Source organism: Pinus tabuliformis, chromosome 3_2 (assembly GCF_031772625.1).
Source record: "Pinus tabuliformis cultivar Carrire ecotype Pingquan chromosome 3_2, CPIR1, whole genome shotgun sequence".
Taxonomy (NCBI): domain Eukaryota; kingdom Viridiplantae; phylum Streptophyta; class Pinopsida; order Pinales; family Pinaceae; genus Pinus; species Pinus tabuliformis.
This window is the reverse complement of record NC_142302.1, coordinates 1,086,138,987-1,086,156,557: the sequence shown is the minus strand read 5'-3', so window position 1 is coordinate 1,086,156,557 and position 17,571 is coordinate 1,086,138,987. Positions and strand designations below refer to the sequence as shown.

The 17,571-nt window shown below is 37.7% G+C and overlaps 1 protein-coding gene and 1 pseudogene across 1 annotated transcript in view; both read left to right on the top strand.

Moving 5' to 3' along the window:
* The first annotated feature begins 857 nt into the window (after positions 1-857).
* The window catches only part of RANBPM (SPla/RYanodine receptor (SPRY) domain-containing protein), a 264,798-nt gene continuing 248,084 nt past the window's right edge, over positions 858-17,571 (top strand). Inside the window, exons 1-2 of the mRNA XM_089417491.1 lie at positions 858-1,088; positions 1,302-1,870. Of these exons, the coding sequence (XP_089273617.1) occupies positions 1,524-1,870 (347 nt within the window). The 5' untranslated portion in view covers positions 858-1,088; positions 1,302-1,523. The remainder of the gene's footprint in view (positions 1,089-1,301; positions 1,871-17,571) is intronic.
* LOC149184455 (uncharacterized) lies at positions 11,094-13,259 on the top strand (annotated as a pseudogene).

The window sequence follows — 17,571 nt, the reverse complement described above, 5'->3', positions numbered from 1 at the left end:
ATGAAAATCACATAGAGATACTTTTGTCGACGTGTTTCAAATCAACCAGTGTGGTCCATCGTCAGGACAAGTTGAATGAACAGATCTCGCTTTGCATATTAAATAGATAGGGCAGAACATCCAACGACTATGTTTCTAGCCATTACCTTGTCTAGAAACATAGTCGTTGGATGTTCTGCCCTATCTATTTAATATGCAAAGCGAGATCTGTTCATTCAACTTGTCCTGACGATGAACCACACTGGTTGGTTCGAAACGCGTCGACAAAAGTATCTCTATTTGATTTTCGCTGAAGAATCTTCTCAACTTCATATGGATCACAAAAACCTAAATTCAAATGTTGTAATGTGATGTCTCTTTAATATTTGACTCAGTCAAATTACATAACAATAAAAATAAAAAACATAAAATAAAGTAATTAAATTAATAACTATATTTGTCAATAAAACATTTTGACTCAATTAAATTAAATAAAATTAAAACTAAAAACAAAATACATAAAAATAAAATAAAATACATAAAAATAATAAATAATTAAATAATTTTAATTCATTTTAATTCTAGATCTACCAAGATTTATAGATTTAGGTTCCAAACGCGTGGACTCTTTGTTTTCTATGTAATTTCTCCAGAATAAACATTATATTAAAATTATAAACTCCTTATTATTATTATTTTAACAGTTTATATTTAAATAAGAATAAGTGATTTAAACTTTAAAAATTTCGATTTCTATATTAAAAATTTTATGACATCGTTAATTCTTTTTTTATCAAAACATAATATTGAACTTATTATTCAAACTAATATAATATGATTGTATATATTTTCTTTCCCCGGCTGCCAAAGAAAGCATAGAATTTTCTCGTCATTCCCGCACACGTTATACGTGGAAGTTGGAAGGACTGATTTCTTCCCCTCATTCTTCCCCACGTTACACACGGTTCCCCACGTTACACACGGTTTCTGGAAGGCTGATCTATTTATAATCTTCGCAAACAAAATACATTAAAGGATTCGAAGCCTCTGTTTGTGATGCATCGCCTTCCCCACATCGACCTCCGTTACACTGTTGTGATAATCTGCTGGTAAGTAAATTTCCTGCAATCGGCTGCTTAATATTTTGAACGTCTTATGCATTGCATTTCCCATATATCTGCTTAAATAAAAATATACCTATTATTTAATTTGAGGTACTCTGCATCACAAATCCGAGAGTCATTTGATATTTCATTCGACATCGCGACAGATTTTCATCTCTCATTTGATAATCTGAAAATACTTATATGTCATTTGAGCAGGGATATAACACGGGGGCCGAATTATAGTTTTCAGGGTTTCAGAAGAATCTTGGCTCTCAGGGTTTGATAAGGAATTTCATCTCTCAGGGTTTGATAAAGAAACTCTGCTATTAGGGTTCCACAAAATTGGAGGAACTTTGCAGAATTTAAAGTTGCAGTGCAATAGTAGGGACTGTCTTTTTCATGTTTTTATGAATTTTTTGTTGGAAGAAGTTTACGAGGATGTTGAACAATGAGGAAGGAGTGAGCGGGATCTTAAACAGGATAAGCCTGACCCAGCTGGGTTGGAGGAGGGGTGCCGAAGATCCAGTGGAGGAGGAGGAAGCTCCCACATACCTGAATACCACCACCAATTGCCCTTTCTTGGTCATATCAACTGATAAGCTCTCTGCACAGTATAACGGTGAAGCGCGGCATGGCTATGATGTCGGAGCAATACAGGGCAACTGCCCCGCTCCGGTCCGGAAGCTTCTTTATTACTTTGAGATTAATGTCAAGGACAAGGGACAGAAAGGCAACGTTTCTATTGGCTTCACCGATCAGCATTTCAAGATGACCAGACAACCCGGGTGAGATGCTTTGGCTTGTATTACTGATTCGAATTTCTCCTGTCATTCTGGATTCTTGGAGATAAAATGCTTATTGTATCTTCATCTCTCTTTTGAGTTTGCCTAGTATGGCATTAGTGTTAGGAAGTATACTGTTAGGAAGTTCAACATCTTTGAATTTTATAGAAATTTCCTACGAGTTACAATAACATTTATATGTTACGAGAAATGGTAGAACAATGTATCCTTTCAGTCAAGAAGCTGTCAATAAATATAAATAGTACAGAAACTCCGTGTCATGGATGTTTCCTTGCCAATGGCAGCCGTTGAAGAACACAAATATAATTAAAAAAAATGAAAAGAAAACAAAAAAATTACACATGAACATTATGTTGTGAATTGAATTCTATCTATAACATCGATACATTACTTATGGTGGATCTAAGTTGCACTGAAACGAATACGGGAACGGATATGGATACCGGGTTTGAAACGGATAAGACAAATTTTCAATTATCATCATCAACAATTCAGCATAAACATTGTCATCATCGTTAATGATTATTATAACATTCATGATTCAACATATCATCAAGTTTCTGTTTGAAATTTCAATCATCAACATGACAAGTTACAACATCATCACCATAATTAATAATGCACACTACATAGTACAAAGTACAAAATGAACTATGATGGACAGTCTACTATCATTATTCATAATTCATATGGCAATAATGGCACATTATTGTATTCAATATTTATTGTTCAAAAGTTTAAAACACCATCATAAATTACATTTACATATCATCAAATATGTCTTCATTCCTGTCACTAAGAACCACATTCTCTCTAGAAGTAGGAGCATTGCTGCCATGTTCACTTGAAGATCCACCTATTCATGCCTCCTCATCAAACAAAGTCATATGAGACTTGACATTCAACGTCATATCCATGTCAGACAACTTTGGTTCCACATTCCATAGTTTGGTGGCCCCAAATTTGTATTTGTGTCTCTTGTGTGATTGAAAGCGAAGGTTTGAATGACCATACACTAGTTCCTCAACCTTCTTAGAGCCCAATTTGTTTCGCTTCACTGAATGGATGAAGTCATATTTACTCAAGTTCCTTTCTGTTGAAGAGGAACTAGCAATATGTGACAAAATCTTGATGGCCAATTTTTGGATATGTGGAAGTTCCCCACCATAGTAGTTCCACCAATCATCTTGACTTAATCTGGGCTTGTCTAGCATATAATCAATATCATAACCCTAACCCTCTGATCCCACAAAATGAGTAGACTATGAACCCGAATCCCAATTTCAGGATCTACAAAAAACTTTTTAAAAACCTTTTTAAATCCTTGTGAGACTTCTGGGTCTTTGTTTGGTGCGGTTCCTTCTGGATGACTTAGCAACCCTGCAACATAATATTTTGGATTCACTGCATAGGCCAAAAGGTGCAATGGGGTGGTCATCTTGTTCCACCTTTTGGTCAATATATCTTTTACTTCTTTGTAAAAGTATTCATCTGGGTCCTTCTCTTTGGCATTTATAACCACCCTTATTTTTTCTATCATGGAATCAATGCCCTCGTACACCTCTCCCAAATTAGGCATATCTGTGTCAACTAGGTGGAACAAATCCACAATTGGCTTAGTAAATGCCAAGAGGTAGTCCACCCTATCCCACCATCCACCATTAGCAACCAACCTTTTCACTGCGTGTGCTCTATCAGATTGGGATTGCCTCCATCGATTCCAAAGAGAACTGCATACCATTGATTGTAATGCTTCTTTCACCTGCATAAGCCTTGTTAAGACTATGATGTGAGAAGCAAAACGAGTCTCGACAACTTGCAAGTGCCAAATTGCCAATGTTTCAATAAATTAAAAATCATAATTTGATTGAATAACTATTATGATTCACGAATCATGACATTTGAGAATTCAATTTACATATTTGAATTTAGAGTCATAGAAATTAGAATTTATGAAATAAACTTTAAATTTTAGGTACCTTAAGGAGCTCCAACTTTGCAAATTTCTTGTAGATGCCTAGGAACATGTGTGGTTTGTGATGAAGGCTTGAATTTCTTTTGCCTCGTCAAAAATAACTTGAATACGCTCAATTTACTTCCCCATCTTGCTCAACACGAGGTTCAATGAATGTACAACACAAGGGGTCTAAAAGATGTGCTAGTATTTGCCTTCAATAGTTAGGCCTGCTGCTCTATACACCTTTGCATTGTCAGTTATTACATGGGCAACATTTTATGGCCCCACCAATTCAATTGCTTCAGTCAAGATGTCAACAATGAATTGGGAATCTTTCATCTGCCCCTCACAATCCACTGCCTTAAAAAACATTGCCTCCTTTGGGCTCTGAGCAATCACATTGATCAAAGGACCATTCCTTTGATCTTTCCATCCATAAAAAATGATGGACACCCCTGAAATGCGCCATAAATTACGAATGGAGCTTAATTTAGCCTCCAAATCTAACTTTTTAGCACTCAACATTGTAGTGCGGATCTTCTCATATCCAGGGCTCTTGTACCATTTTGGGATTCACCGCTTTTATCATCTTTGCCCAATAAGGAGATTGCACAAGGTTAAAGTGAAGGTCATTTGCATAAATGCATTAACCTATAGCTGCATTTGCCTTCTCTTGAGCATCATTATTAAATCTCCTTTCAAGCGGTTCTAAATTAGACCGCTTTGAAGTGACAATTCCATGAGAGGGAAGTGGAGGTTTTGATGAAAATGCTCCCAACCTTGTTAGTTGTTTGAATTGAGAGGTAGGCTTTGCCTCATTTGCTTTAGCATCTGCCTCGTCTTGTTCTTTATGATATTTGCAAGTTTTTTGCCTTGCTTAAACCATTTCCATATGTCCCATTCTCTTTAGGTGGGCCAATGCATTTTTGAACCCCATTGCCTTTTAACCCAAATAAATGTGCTTTAACGTGGGTGTATGATCCCTTATACTCTTTTTTGCACTCACCAGAAACCCATGCCAATGATCCCCCTCCTTGAATCTTCCCAACTATAGTTACATATTTCCAAAGTGGTGACTTTGGATCAACTTTAGGGCAGATTCAATTTCATGTTCCACTTCCTCTGCCTCATGAATTGCTGAACTTGAAGTTGCCATTACGATGATGTAAATGAAATTGCAAAATAAAATTGACAAATATGTATTTCAAAACAAGTTACAAGTCTTGAAAAGGAACAATCAATATCAAAACCAGTGATTGGACAAACCAATTTTCTCATTCGATTTATGCATGTGACTTTCTACCACAACATTCTAAAATCTTAGACTCCCTTCAAGCCAGCTAATGTGATCCTAGACTAAAGAAACTGAAGATTGTATGGCATACACATTCTAGACTTTGATTACAGAAATATAAGGATCTCCCACAAAGTTACAAACTAAAGGCTAAAATCTATGTGCAAAAATGTCAACATTTACAATACAAAAATGCTGAATTTATATGGCAAATTAATACAAAATTACAATACAAATGCTGAATCTCCCTCAAATACAGTACAATACAATACAAAAATGCTGAATTTCCCTCAAATTAAATGTTGAATCTATATGGCAAAAGAGTCAAGTTAATAGTAGCAAAGTCTACAAGGATAGTTTGATCTACTTTCTTAGAAGTTTTGAAAACTACTTTCCCTAAGGAATTGTACAAAAAAACAATGTTCCACATTTTGAAGGTCCTACAAGGTAGAAAAATTTAACTGTGCAGTCTTTAAAAATATTTCTTTCCCTAAGTCACTACACAACAGTCTGTGTGGTGATTTTTAGAATTGGGAAATTGTTTTAGTTAGCACTGTGGCAATTTTTAAAGCTTAAAAAAAAATTGAGGTTTATCATCTTGAATGAGTTTATAAAATATGATACCTAACATAATATTATGCTTTTTGTCCATGAAATGTACACAATATAATTGTAGGGCCTAAGTTGTCATATAGTCATAGTTTATCTCTCATGATTCATCGTTCACAGTTCAACTCTCACATTGCATGTTGTAACTCTAGAAGTTTAAAGTTTAAACTTAATAGTAAATACCTCTAGCTACTAGCGTTGCCGGTCAGTCTCTTGTCGATGCCCCAAGGGCCAACAGTCCAACTCCAAGTCCAATCTTTGACCTTCCATTTAACCTTGTATTGAATGGTTGAAAGTTTGAAACTTGACATCAACGTTGGCCCATTGAAACTCCAAGTCGAACGATTGAAACTTGACACCAATAATCGGCTCACTCCACAGTCGGCGCACTCCAGCAGCTAACTTTGCACTGCACAGTTTTCTCACTCCAACGGCTCACTTTGCACTGCACAGTTGGCTCACTCTAGTGGCTCACTCCACACTGCATAGTTGACTCACTCCACAGTCAGCTCACTCCACACTCAATTGGCAGCTCGCTCCACACTCACAGTTGGCGGATCCTCCCAGCGAAGATGACAAAAGGTAAAAGGTGAATCAGGGAAGGTTAATAACTTAAAAGTTAATAGGTTAAGGTTCAAGAACGACCGACGGGCCGCAACTTCCCCTAAAAAAAGTGAAACTAAAATAAAAACCCGTTCTTGACGGCCATTTTAAGCAACCCGTTCCACGAAATTGTGAAACGTATTGGACTTTGGCGGATCTGTACCACGAAATTGAGAAACATTTTCCTTTTTTTGTTGGATCCGTTTTTGGAAATAATGGTACGTATTCAAATTTCCAGGAAATGGATCATTTTTACCTAAAACTCCATAAAAACATTTCAGAACTTTGACTTGCTGTTTCTGAAAATTTGAAATGTGAAGGATATGTATCAAAGCCTTCTTTCGCCGTTTTGTATCCGTTTCAGAATCCGAAACGTTGAACGACGTTTCTGGGAGATTAGCTCCGTGTTTCCGGTAACTTAGTGGTGGATTAATCCCGAATTTCGAATGGATTTGAATTTACTAAATTATCCCTTATGTCCTAATATGCATAGAGCAAGGGAAACCGTTTCTTACCTAGAATCTTTGTGGCCTTTGTTTCTATTTTTGTTGTTATTTCTTGTTTCGTTTCCTGTTTGTCACTTCTGGTAGCAACATGTCCTTGGAGAACAAAAATGTCTATCAGACTGTAGTAATATTCTAGTCCAGCTCTCAATTGAAGTCCCGTACATAGCATTTTGTCATCGGTTTTCCTTGTTCACAGAGTTCTCCTGTTGTCAAAAGTTGTAAAAGAGAGATGTTATTGGAGATCTGTTTTTTTTCAACACGTGTTATTGTAGATGGGGTTCTATAGATTTTGCGTTGCTTCCATTTCTTTGCAGCTAGATTCTACTCTTTGCTTATAGGAAAAGCTTTTGGGTTACTTTTTTTTTCTCTGTCTTTTTTTGTTAATAATTTTTCCATGGAGAAGAAGCACCAAAGTGCCAAAAGCATGCAAAATGGCAAACTAGCTGTAGAAAATATGAAAACATAGAGTTTTTGTGTAGGGTAGTGTTAATCATGAAAGCATCAAGCATTTGTTACATAAATGACATCAACCATCTAGAAGTTATAACTTATAGCGTTGTTATTAAACGATCAATCATAACATCAACCTTCAAGTTTCAAAATTCAACAGATAACAAAATTCAACAGATAACATTTATCATCAACAAACTGTAACAGAACAGTGACCATGAAATGAAACATGGCATCATGACCGAAGAGTTGTAATATACAGTGAATGTTCAAACTTGAACCTTATATTTCCATATGATGTTTAAAAATAGGCCACAATAAAGAGTCAAGACAAATAATTACAAGATTTAGAATCTATATTCTAAACTGAAAAAGACAAATAATTTTAATATCTATCAAGTTTTCTTCTTGCTGGTGAGAAGCTATTAATTTTAGAGGATTCAAAATTAGTGATCATGGTGAAGGACAAAATGTTGACAGATATTGATCTTATTAATGATTGTAGAGACCTAGTTCAAATACATGAAGATGTCTAAGACTTCACTTAAATAAGAAGGCTAAAGCCTGAATTTCATGATAATGTTAGAGGCACAAGAGGTGAATTAAAAATTGATATAAAGCGCCACCTCATAGGAATTAAGGGTTCTAGTTGGAGACTTGGAGTAAGGCCATTGAACAAGGAGCGTATATTTTTTGTAGATACTTAGTTTTTCCAATTCATATATGGTCTGTTGATTGGAGTAGAGCAATAAGGGTTCTGCTTACCTAAGTGCGAAGGCTAGCAGAGGGACCCACAAGACAACCACTGAGCAGGGTATTAATTTATCTAACTATTTCCTAAAGTTGGACCTAGAAAAAAACTTCAAAATCCTAAGTTAACTTATGATTCAATCTCAGCCCTTCATCAAGATCTAATCTCAGCCATTGAGAGTGAAGGAGGGGATTAGGTTGAAATTATAAGAGGAGATAGAGCAAGTAAGTGGCCAGTTAGTTGAGCACAAGGAGTGTGTCAGATCAGTGAATGGAGAGACTAGGGTTTCTGTAGATCATAGAGTTAGTGACTAAGAAGTAGATCGAGTGAGGGCCGTGTTGCTCTCCCAGCCTCAGCGTAGTTATTCCACTCACACGTGTGCACAGGAGGAGAGGTCTACAACTCACATGTGTGCACAAATAGGTAGATTTGTGCGACCCTTCAGTAGATTGAGTGCGTAGTAAGGCAATCGATTTATCTTGGGAGCTGATCAGTGTTTCTCTGTGGAGAAAGGGAAATTTTCCCTTGCTGTAAATTTTCTAAAGAGTGCCCTTCTGGTGAAGATAATAAAAGTCACACAAAGTTTGCAGGCTTTCCCTGGAGTAGGGGTTTCTTGGGTATATCTTGTGTTCTAAGTGTTGAATGTTCTTGTCTTCTGATCTATTATTATATTCTTTTGTGCATGCTAAGTTAGAAAACTCAATGTATTTGCAATTTAAGTTTCTGGAACAACTGTTATTTGTATTTCTAGTTTTTACACACAGAAAATTGTGAATCAGTTACTGGGTTCAAGGAAATCTAACATGGTCCATGGACTATATTGTCTTATTTAGTTATTGTCATCATAGTTATTATTTGTAGTGGTAATTATGTATGTCCTTTGAAGTTTGAAGTGGTTATTATTAAATTGTTTTCAGTGAAATCTAATATCTATCCTCGTCAATGGAGATAAAAAACATTTATAGATTAATGAGGTTATAAAGGTATGCTAAATCAAGTAAGGTGAAGGAACTACACACAAACCCCAAGCTGATAAAGTCAGCCTGTGTGATTTGGAGAAGTTTGCAGTGGTATTATACAGTTGTTTTAACGATGACTTTGATGATAATGTCTCAAAGGGTGATATTATTGTCGAGGACGAAGACTTAGACCATCAGTTTGGCAAACAATACTATTTAGTTGAATATGTGTTGGACTGTTGAATCTCTGGATAAGGTATGAAATATTATACTTTATTTCTTATTGATGAATTATCAGTCAAGATTATTAGAACTGTAATGTTGCTCAATTGCACAGTTACTACCTATTTCTTGGTTGAATGAGGGAAAGAATTCTGATGAAGACCATAGTTCCTTAAGAAACCCTAAGTGCAAAATTGCCCTAGGTATCAGAGCTGGCTCTCCTGCTTGTCTGGAGGGTGGTTGAAGATGAAACAGCTGGAAAATTTGGTTGACAAGGAATATGCAAAGTCATGGCGGAAGTTAGAAGAGCAGCAAGCGGAAACTATTAAAAGGCTGCAATAAGGGAACAAAATGGCCCTTACAAGATTAGAAGAATTTAACAAAAAGGCTGTAGCATCTAAGGAAAATGAAAATTTAATCCCTAGAACTTGATGATAAAAACACACAACAGTAAGAAGGTATATGGAATTATTTTCTGGCTAGCTGCAAGGAAGTCAGATCAAATGATATTGATGATAAGCCCAAGCCTGTAAAATAAAGCACAAGAGAAATTGAAGCAAAGGCTAAAGCATGGACATGGTTGTATCCCCCTAAAAAGAAGGAAAATCCTAAAGAAGACACCATGGCTAGTGGTAACAGTAGAGAAGTTGTCTAAATCTCAGGGAACAAGCTGGACTTCTCGAGGAAAGGGACAACTGTTCTGATAGCAATATCATTCAAATTTCAGATATGCTAAATATAGAAGAATATGATGAAAGTATTCTTGATATATGAGAAGGTAAAGACAATAGTAACCCTCTCTGATAGTGTGATGACAAATCCTCCATCCAGAGGGTTACCCCTTGAAAACGACTCAACAACAAAGGCATGTTCCAATCTTTGGTTGTGGCTATACAAGAAGCAGACAAGTTGCCTATGAGGATCTAGCAAGAGAAGAAAGGAAGCATGAAGGTGTTTTGCAAATATTTGCTTCAAACATTGAGTATGGAGTAGGGACAAAACATGGTCAAAAAGCACTATTTACAAAGGTGGTTGCTGATGATTTTGATGGTGCATGTGTTAAAATGGACAAGGACATTTCAGCAATACAAATTAAGAGTTCTAAAAACATGGAAGAAATTGCCCAACCATATATATTATTGAAAGAAAATCTGTCACCCAAAGAAAATTGTCAGAATTGACAAATAAGAAGAGGAGGCAACAGACGTATATCTACTCAACGACCTTTCATCATTATCTCAACTTCATGTGAATCAAATTTGAATTCACAGAGCGGTCCCAGTTACATGAAAAATGTGGAAGAAATTTTTGCAGCTTTTGAATGTTTGGAGACTGCAGAAAGAATAATGAGAAAATGGAGGGGAGAAAAATTATGTTTGTAGCCAATCTCATAAGACACAGGTCAGGCGACAAGGGACAAGCAGTAAAACAATGCTTAGGAAATATGATGTGAAGCTGCTTGGGAACACTGGAAAATTTATGTGATTAGATGAAGAAAAGCTGGTGATAGAGGAGGAAGAATGCCCAGTGTCTATTCCACTAGCTCTGAAGGACAGGCTTGTGAATTGATAACCGAAGCTGGTGGAAATATAGAATCTCTTCTTGAGACTGCTGTTAATGAACCGCAGCCCCAAAAGGATACTCAGTTGGATAGCAACACGCAGAGAGCCATGCACACTCACGGTCAAAATAGTATGGCGCATTGTGCTGATGATCTCCAACTAGATCCATTTCAAAAAAAAATAATCATTTCTACATTTGAAATTGAAGAAATAGTCAAACTGCCCCCCCAGAAACTTGTTGTCATCTTTTGACAATTCCCTGGGAAGTGCTTTTCAGCAAGATTTACATTTTATGGGCAGAGATGCGCTGAAAACAGATGAGACAACTGTTGAGAAGGAAGGCCCATCTGTCTATCAAACAGCTTGGTTTGGAAAATTTTCATATATAATTGCTGATATTCCTGCTGGAGATTACTATATTCACATAGCAGAGATAATATTCACAAATGGCCTATCTGGGATGCGAGGTTTTAATGCCTTTATACAGGAGGATAAGATTCTTTCGGAGCTTGACATATATGCTCGGGTTGGTTCAAACACTCCACTTGTTCTGATGGATACCTGGGCAGATGTTATTGATGGAGGAACTTTAACTCTTAGATCTGAAGCAGTCACTGGTAGCCCTATTGTATGTGCCACTGCTTTAGAAAGGGCATCCTTTTCCTTGATTTTCCTCCTGTACTACCACTTCAGTTGAAGTGATCTGAATATGATTTCCTGTGAGATACAATAATCAAGATAAATGACCAATATGAATTTCAACTTCAACTTGACTTGGACGGAGACAACGATGAATATCTTTCTCCAGATGCAGGTGATTTGTTGAAATTGTTGGACATATCTTCTGATGTAAACACATTACCAACTACATATGGTGAACTTCAGCCTCCTCTTGGAAAGCATCGTTTAAAGATAGTGGAGTTCATAACAGTCCTAAGGATGGGCAGTGAAGTTGCTCAGTAGGAATTAGTCAAGCTGGGTGCTATTCAAACGCTTATACATCTGTTTTTGATTATCCTTTTAATAATTCCTTGCATCATCAAGTGGAGAGCATCATAGTGTCATGCTTAGAGAGCAATAATACATCTCCAATCAAGCATCTCCTTTAGGATTGTAACTTAATTGGAAGAGTTTTGGCAACAGAAGGAAATCTCACTGTTCCTGTTGATCAGAATAAGCCAACAGTACCTTACCCAGGAAAGGTTGCACCAAGAATAGGGAACATTGGTCACTTGAAATGAATTGCTAACAGGCTTACTCAGTTGGCAATGAATAATATCTTGATACAACCATTGTTGCGGAGAAACGGTGAGTGGACTAATTGGGAAACAAATGTTACATCAAAATGTAATGTAGCGGGAAATGTTGTCCAGTGGACATGTGGACGATCAACAACAGTACACGAACGGACTATAGCTGGTGATGAAGATGATTTTTGTGGTAAAGATTATGATAAGTCAACAATAGCCAATAAAGTCAAGCATTCCGATATGGAATGTTTGACAATGAAGATGGGGAAGAGGCTCATGGAGCCATTGGTAGAGACAATGAGGATGCCTTCTTCGATGATGAGTCAACAGAAGTGGTGGTCTTCTCTCTCAGATTGGGCAGAAAACAGAATGGTGTGATGCTGAGAGAGACGATGTTCACCAATACAAATTGGTTTTCCCTTCAAGATGACAAGCGTACTAACTGGTCAGTGCTGACATCTCTTGTTTCGTCATCTCCCAGAGTAGAGGATGGTCAAGCAAACAACGTAAGAACATCAACTAATACTTGTGGTAATAGTAGCAGTAATGATGAAATTGTGTTAAAGGATGACGGGAAGTTGGCAGATACACCCACTTCGACAAAAGGCTTTTCAAATGGTGTAGATATAGAAGCCAAGCCAGAAAGCACCTTAAATTCTGATTTGTCTTTAGAGCTGGAGAAGATTGATATATCCAATAATTTGACCTTCCCTCAATATGTTGAAAGAAGTATTAATATATTTTCTGTCAAATCCCCTGATTGGGTGGAATGGGAAAATGCAGTAGATGTTGAGGGCATTTCTGGAAGAAATCCATTTACTGAAAACAATCCTTTTGAAATGGACATTGGAAATCCATCAGAGGCAGGTGTTAATTTAAAATCAGCTTGTATAGGCCAAGATTCAAGGATAAAAATGGATCATGTAACTGGCAAAGGGACAATTCAAGATAGTTTTGTTCCTGAACTATGGGGGGAGGCATAAGCCAGTGAACTAGGGAAGATGACAACATTATCTTTGTTCGAAAAAAATATGGAGTTTGTGGATGAAGAAATATAGGGAACAAAGAAAGCCATGGAACATGCTCTAAAGGAAGGAATTAAAGAAGCCGCAACGAACTTGTCATTAATTGAGGACAAGCAATGTCGGGAAGTGGGGACTGTGATGAAAAGTGATCTGGTACAAGCCCAAAATCCCCTTTCTTATTAAAACTCAGCCCTTGGATCTTTGGTTATGGCCACAAAGTCCTATCGGAAGCTCCTTCTAAGGCTGTAAGCCTCTTATAAACCATGGACTTACTAGGAATCAAAGCCACCTTTTATCAGCGCTCTATAATCAACCATCGGACAGACTTTATATATATATATATACCTTAAGTTCCGCGGTCATATATAATATAACAAATGGGAAATACCTTAAAGCTCCCTTTCCGAACCACAACCACATTAACACACGGAACCCATATAATTCCCGCTCAAATCAAATGTCGGACTTCAAAGATTATGCACTGCCTTTATAATTTCGGCGGGTCCGGATTTCGGCAACCACAACAGTCCGTTAACTCCTGACCTCCGACGAGGTGCGGACCCGACGCAACCTTCAGCTAATATAGATAATATTTCGGCTCCGGATTTCGGAGCTCGCCGCTTAACCGTGCCGAGGTTCCTTTCGGACCCGAAAGGGTTATATGCTATACTATATATGTTTCGGCGGGTCCGGATATCGGCGCTATAACAATAGTCCCCTCCTTTCTTTTGATCCGACGCCCTTTCCGAATCCTTCTATAATGATTTCGGGTCCGGGTCTTTTGGCGATTTCGCTGGTCGCTACCTCCGCTGCTCCGAGGTGCTATAAGGGTTCTGCGGACCCGACGGGCTTTACACTTGGCTTTATAATCTTTTCGGCTCCGGGCTGTCGGAGCTTACACTTTGGCAGTCTCAAGCCTTTCCTCCGATGCGATGCTGGCTTCAGACCCGATATGGTTTTATAGCTTGCACTTTATAATAGATCGGTTCCGGAATCTCGGAGCTTACGCTTCCACCGCTAATAAGCCTTCTGATGCGATATTAGATTGGTTCGGACCCGATAAGGGTTAGAACCGATATAGATAACAGTTCACGTCCGCCTCTGTCCCGCTTAAGGAAAATATGACAACTTCTCTGTGTAAACAGAGTTATACACAGAACATTATAAAAGGACTTAGAGAGTCCGCGGAAACAGCTGTTAAATAGAAACAAACTCCCTCTGTTTTAACATAGTCAGAAACACTGCATATATTAATATAAAAGCATGAATTTACATTGAGAGACTTCATCTCGTATACATGCACACAAATACACAGGCACGCAGGCCTAACAGTCAATGCTCCACTCTCTGACAGGCCCGATTATCAATTCTGGTGCCTCTCCTATCATAAGCCAAATTCTCCACTCTAGTGGCTCTCCTCTCACAAGCCAAATTATCTCCTTTGGTGGCTCTCTCCCTCCAGTGGCTCCCCTTTGCCCGTAGGCTTACATTCATATATATGCCTAAAGCTTCTGCATGCATACATATATGGCAAAAATCCTCTTGAGGCTTTATTCTTTCTTTTCTCTGTTTTAAAACAGAAAAGCCTCCTTATCCACATCTATTTCTTTTATGCCTAAAAGCTCTTCCTTACTTCTAAAATCATGGGGATACTCATGCTCTTATTTATTTATTTTGAGAATATCTAATTTATCACTCTTAAAAGCCTAAATATTAATCTGACTTATAACTTAGGAAAATAATTCTAGAAATGTTTGACCCCCTATGTCTATTATTTACAATGATTTCTCTTGGGTTGAATGCTCCTGCATATTGGCCAAAAGACGAAGTAGCCTATCGATCCCCGTAGGCTATAGTACTTGATAAGGGGGAAAAACCCCAAAATACCAATGTTTGGGCAAATTTTGGGGTAGCTGGGCAAAAAAACCCAAAGTTGGGGCTTGGTGTGAATTTTACTCAATTAATTAAGGAGAGAATCCCCTCAAGGAAATCTATAAATACAGGAGGGGTGAATTCTTCGGATCATCATTGGATTGAAACAATTATCTCTGCTTTCTTTGAGCTTGAAGCTCTGAGGGTTTTAAGACCCCTTTCTCCTATCAGTTTCAGTGGTGAAAGATTCCACCCTGGTTGATAAACTTCTTTCCATCTTTTATCTTTCTTATCTTGTTCTGGCATAGGAATTTCTTTACACAGGGAACAACAAGATAGATTGGTGGAAGGATCTGAAGGAAAGCAAATTGACCCACTGTGAAGTTGGACGAAGTTTTCCTATATTGCAGAGGTACTCCGAAGTTATTTGAGGTAGGCAAATCCGAGTTTCTCTTGTGATAGTGACATGGCCGAAACATTCTGTGGCAATAGGATGGGGTTTGAGAAAGACCATCAAATCTCTCTTTGGTCTGAGTTTTATGGGATGCGAAGATATTGTAGAACCTGGGACAATCTGAAGCCTTTGAGTTTGAAAACATAACTGAAGCCTTCCAATAGATACGGTCTGTCCTGAACTTGTTCAGTCAAGGTGCTGAGGCAGATGCAGAAGTGGTTACAAAGGGAATTCACAAGTACTTAAACTCGGCGTTAGCCTTCCTGCGACAGACTTGGATTTGAGGGTATTTCATTCAGTCGATTAGTTGTCCATAGAAGGGATTAGGTCACTGATATTATAACTAATTATTGGATTACCTTTCCGTGGATTCATTGTCTCTACTTGAACAAGTGACATTGTGGATGAATGAATGGTGCTACAGGTGTTGATGACTGAGCATTGATAATTAACAATAATCCATCTAATACTGTGTTATTATTGCTGGTTTTGTCATTGAATGAACAAGAAATTTCAGTGGAAACCCTAGATACCTGAAACCCTAGATTCAGAATTAAGTGGCAAACAATACTATTCTGTTGAATTTGTGTTGGACAGTTGAATCTCTGGATAAGGTAGTGTATTTCTTATTGATGAATGATCAGTCAAGATTATTAGAACTGTAATGTTGCTCAATTGCATAGTTACTACCTATTTCATGTCTGAATAAGGGAAAGAATTCTGATGGAGACCATAGTTCCTTAAGAAACCCTAAGAACAAATTTACCTAGGCCACATAAAACACAAGTGAAACTCTAGGGGCAATGTAAAACAATTACCCAATGTCAACACAATATCTCCTTCACTTGTTTTAGGCTGGCTCTCCTTCGGCACAAGGAGACAATACCTGGACAACTAAATCTGATTTATGATGTATACTTAGGATTTATTGCTGTTTTAGCAAACAGAAAATAAAAGGGTTTGAGTTCATATATTTTGGGTGGTTGAGAGGAAGGCCAGTGCCAAACATAAACTTAGGACAAATGGATTCAAAAGGATATTTAGAGAGTTGGAATATATGCGAATGGTGATGAGAGATAATGCTGTTACAACATGCTAGAATCTATCTATGAATGCTGTTTCAGATTGCAGAAAGTTAACTAGAGGGTCCTTCCAAGGGTGCTCCACGTACATATGCATGGCAACAAAGGGGTGACCTTTTTACAAACTAGAATCTACCCTACCTTTCACTTAGATGATAACAATAAATTATCCAATTTAATAACAAGTGTTGATTTGGGGTAGCATCGAATGTGCTCTAACCATGAAAATTGGTGTAGAGGCTAAAGCACATGAGATTTTCAAGACCCAGAAATGGTTTGGGTAGATTCTAATCGGTTTAGGAGATATTAAAATAAATTTTTTTAAATTTTTTTAAAGGGTATTAATATAAAACTGGGTTAGAAGGTTTCAAAAGTCATGGATCAAGCCAAATCTAATTTTAGCCGTTGATTAGAGATTTAATCTCGGTCGTTGAAGGACCAACAGGAAAAGTGTAAGAAGAGGCTTGAGGGTTAGTGGAAAACACACTGAGGGAGACCAGTCAGTTCGATTTCTGGAGCAGTGTTAGCTGAGAAATTTGAACTAGTGGTCTAGACTTTAGAGAGAAACAAGAGGCAACAAGTATGGAACAGAGAGTCGGAAACAAATCCAGAAGACCAACGCAGAGGTTGGGCAGGTAGAGGCAGAGGCAACACACTATGCAGTCACTGGAGGGCCTGCGTGGGTGACACAGAGAGGCCCAGTGCTGACGCAGAGAGGCAGGAGCTGACACAGAGGATCTGGGAGCTACGCAGAGGTCAGCTAGCCTGATGCTGAGACTGGGAGAAGTATTGGAGAATTTCTCTCTTTGTTGGGTAAGCTAGTTTGGCACTCAGTTGAACTAAAGAATTGCTGAATAATAAAATCCTCCCTTGCTGCACCGGTTTTCCCACATTGCGTTTTTCCGGGGACTGTTGTCCAAAATATCTGTGTCGATGTGTTGATTCTTGTGCATGTGTTTGTTTCTGTATTATGTGTGATATCCGCAACAGAATTTATTTTAATTTCTACTGAAGGATTTTCATAAATAACTTATTGGGAAATAAGTAGGTAAAATAAATTAGTTGTTGCAGTGATAGAATGTTCACA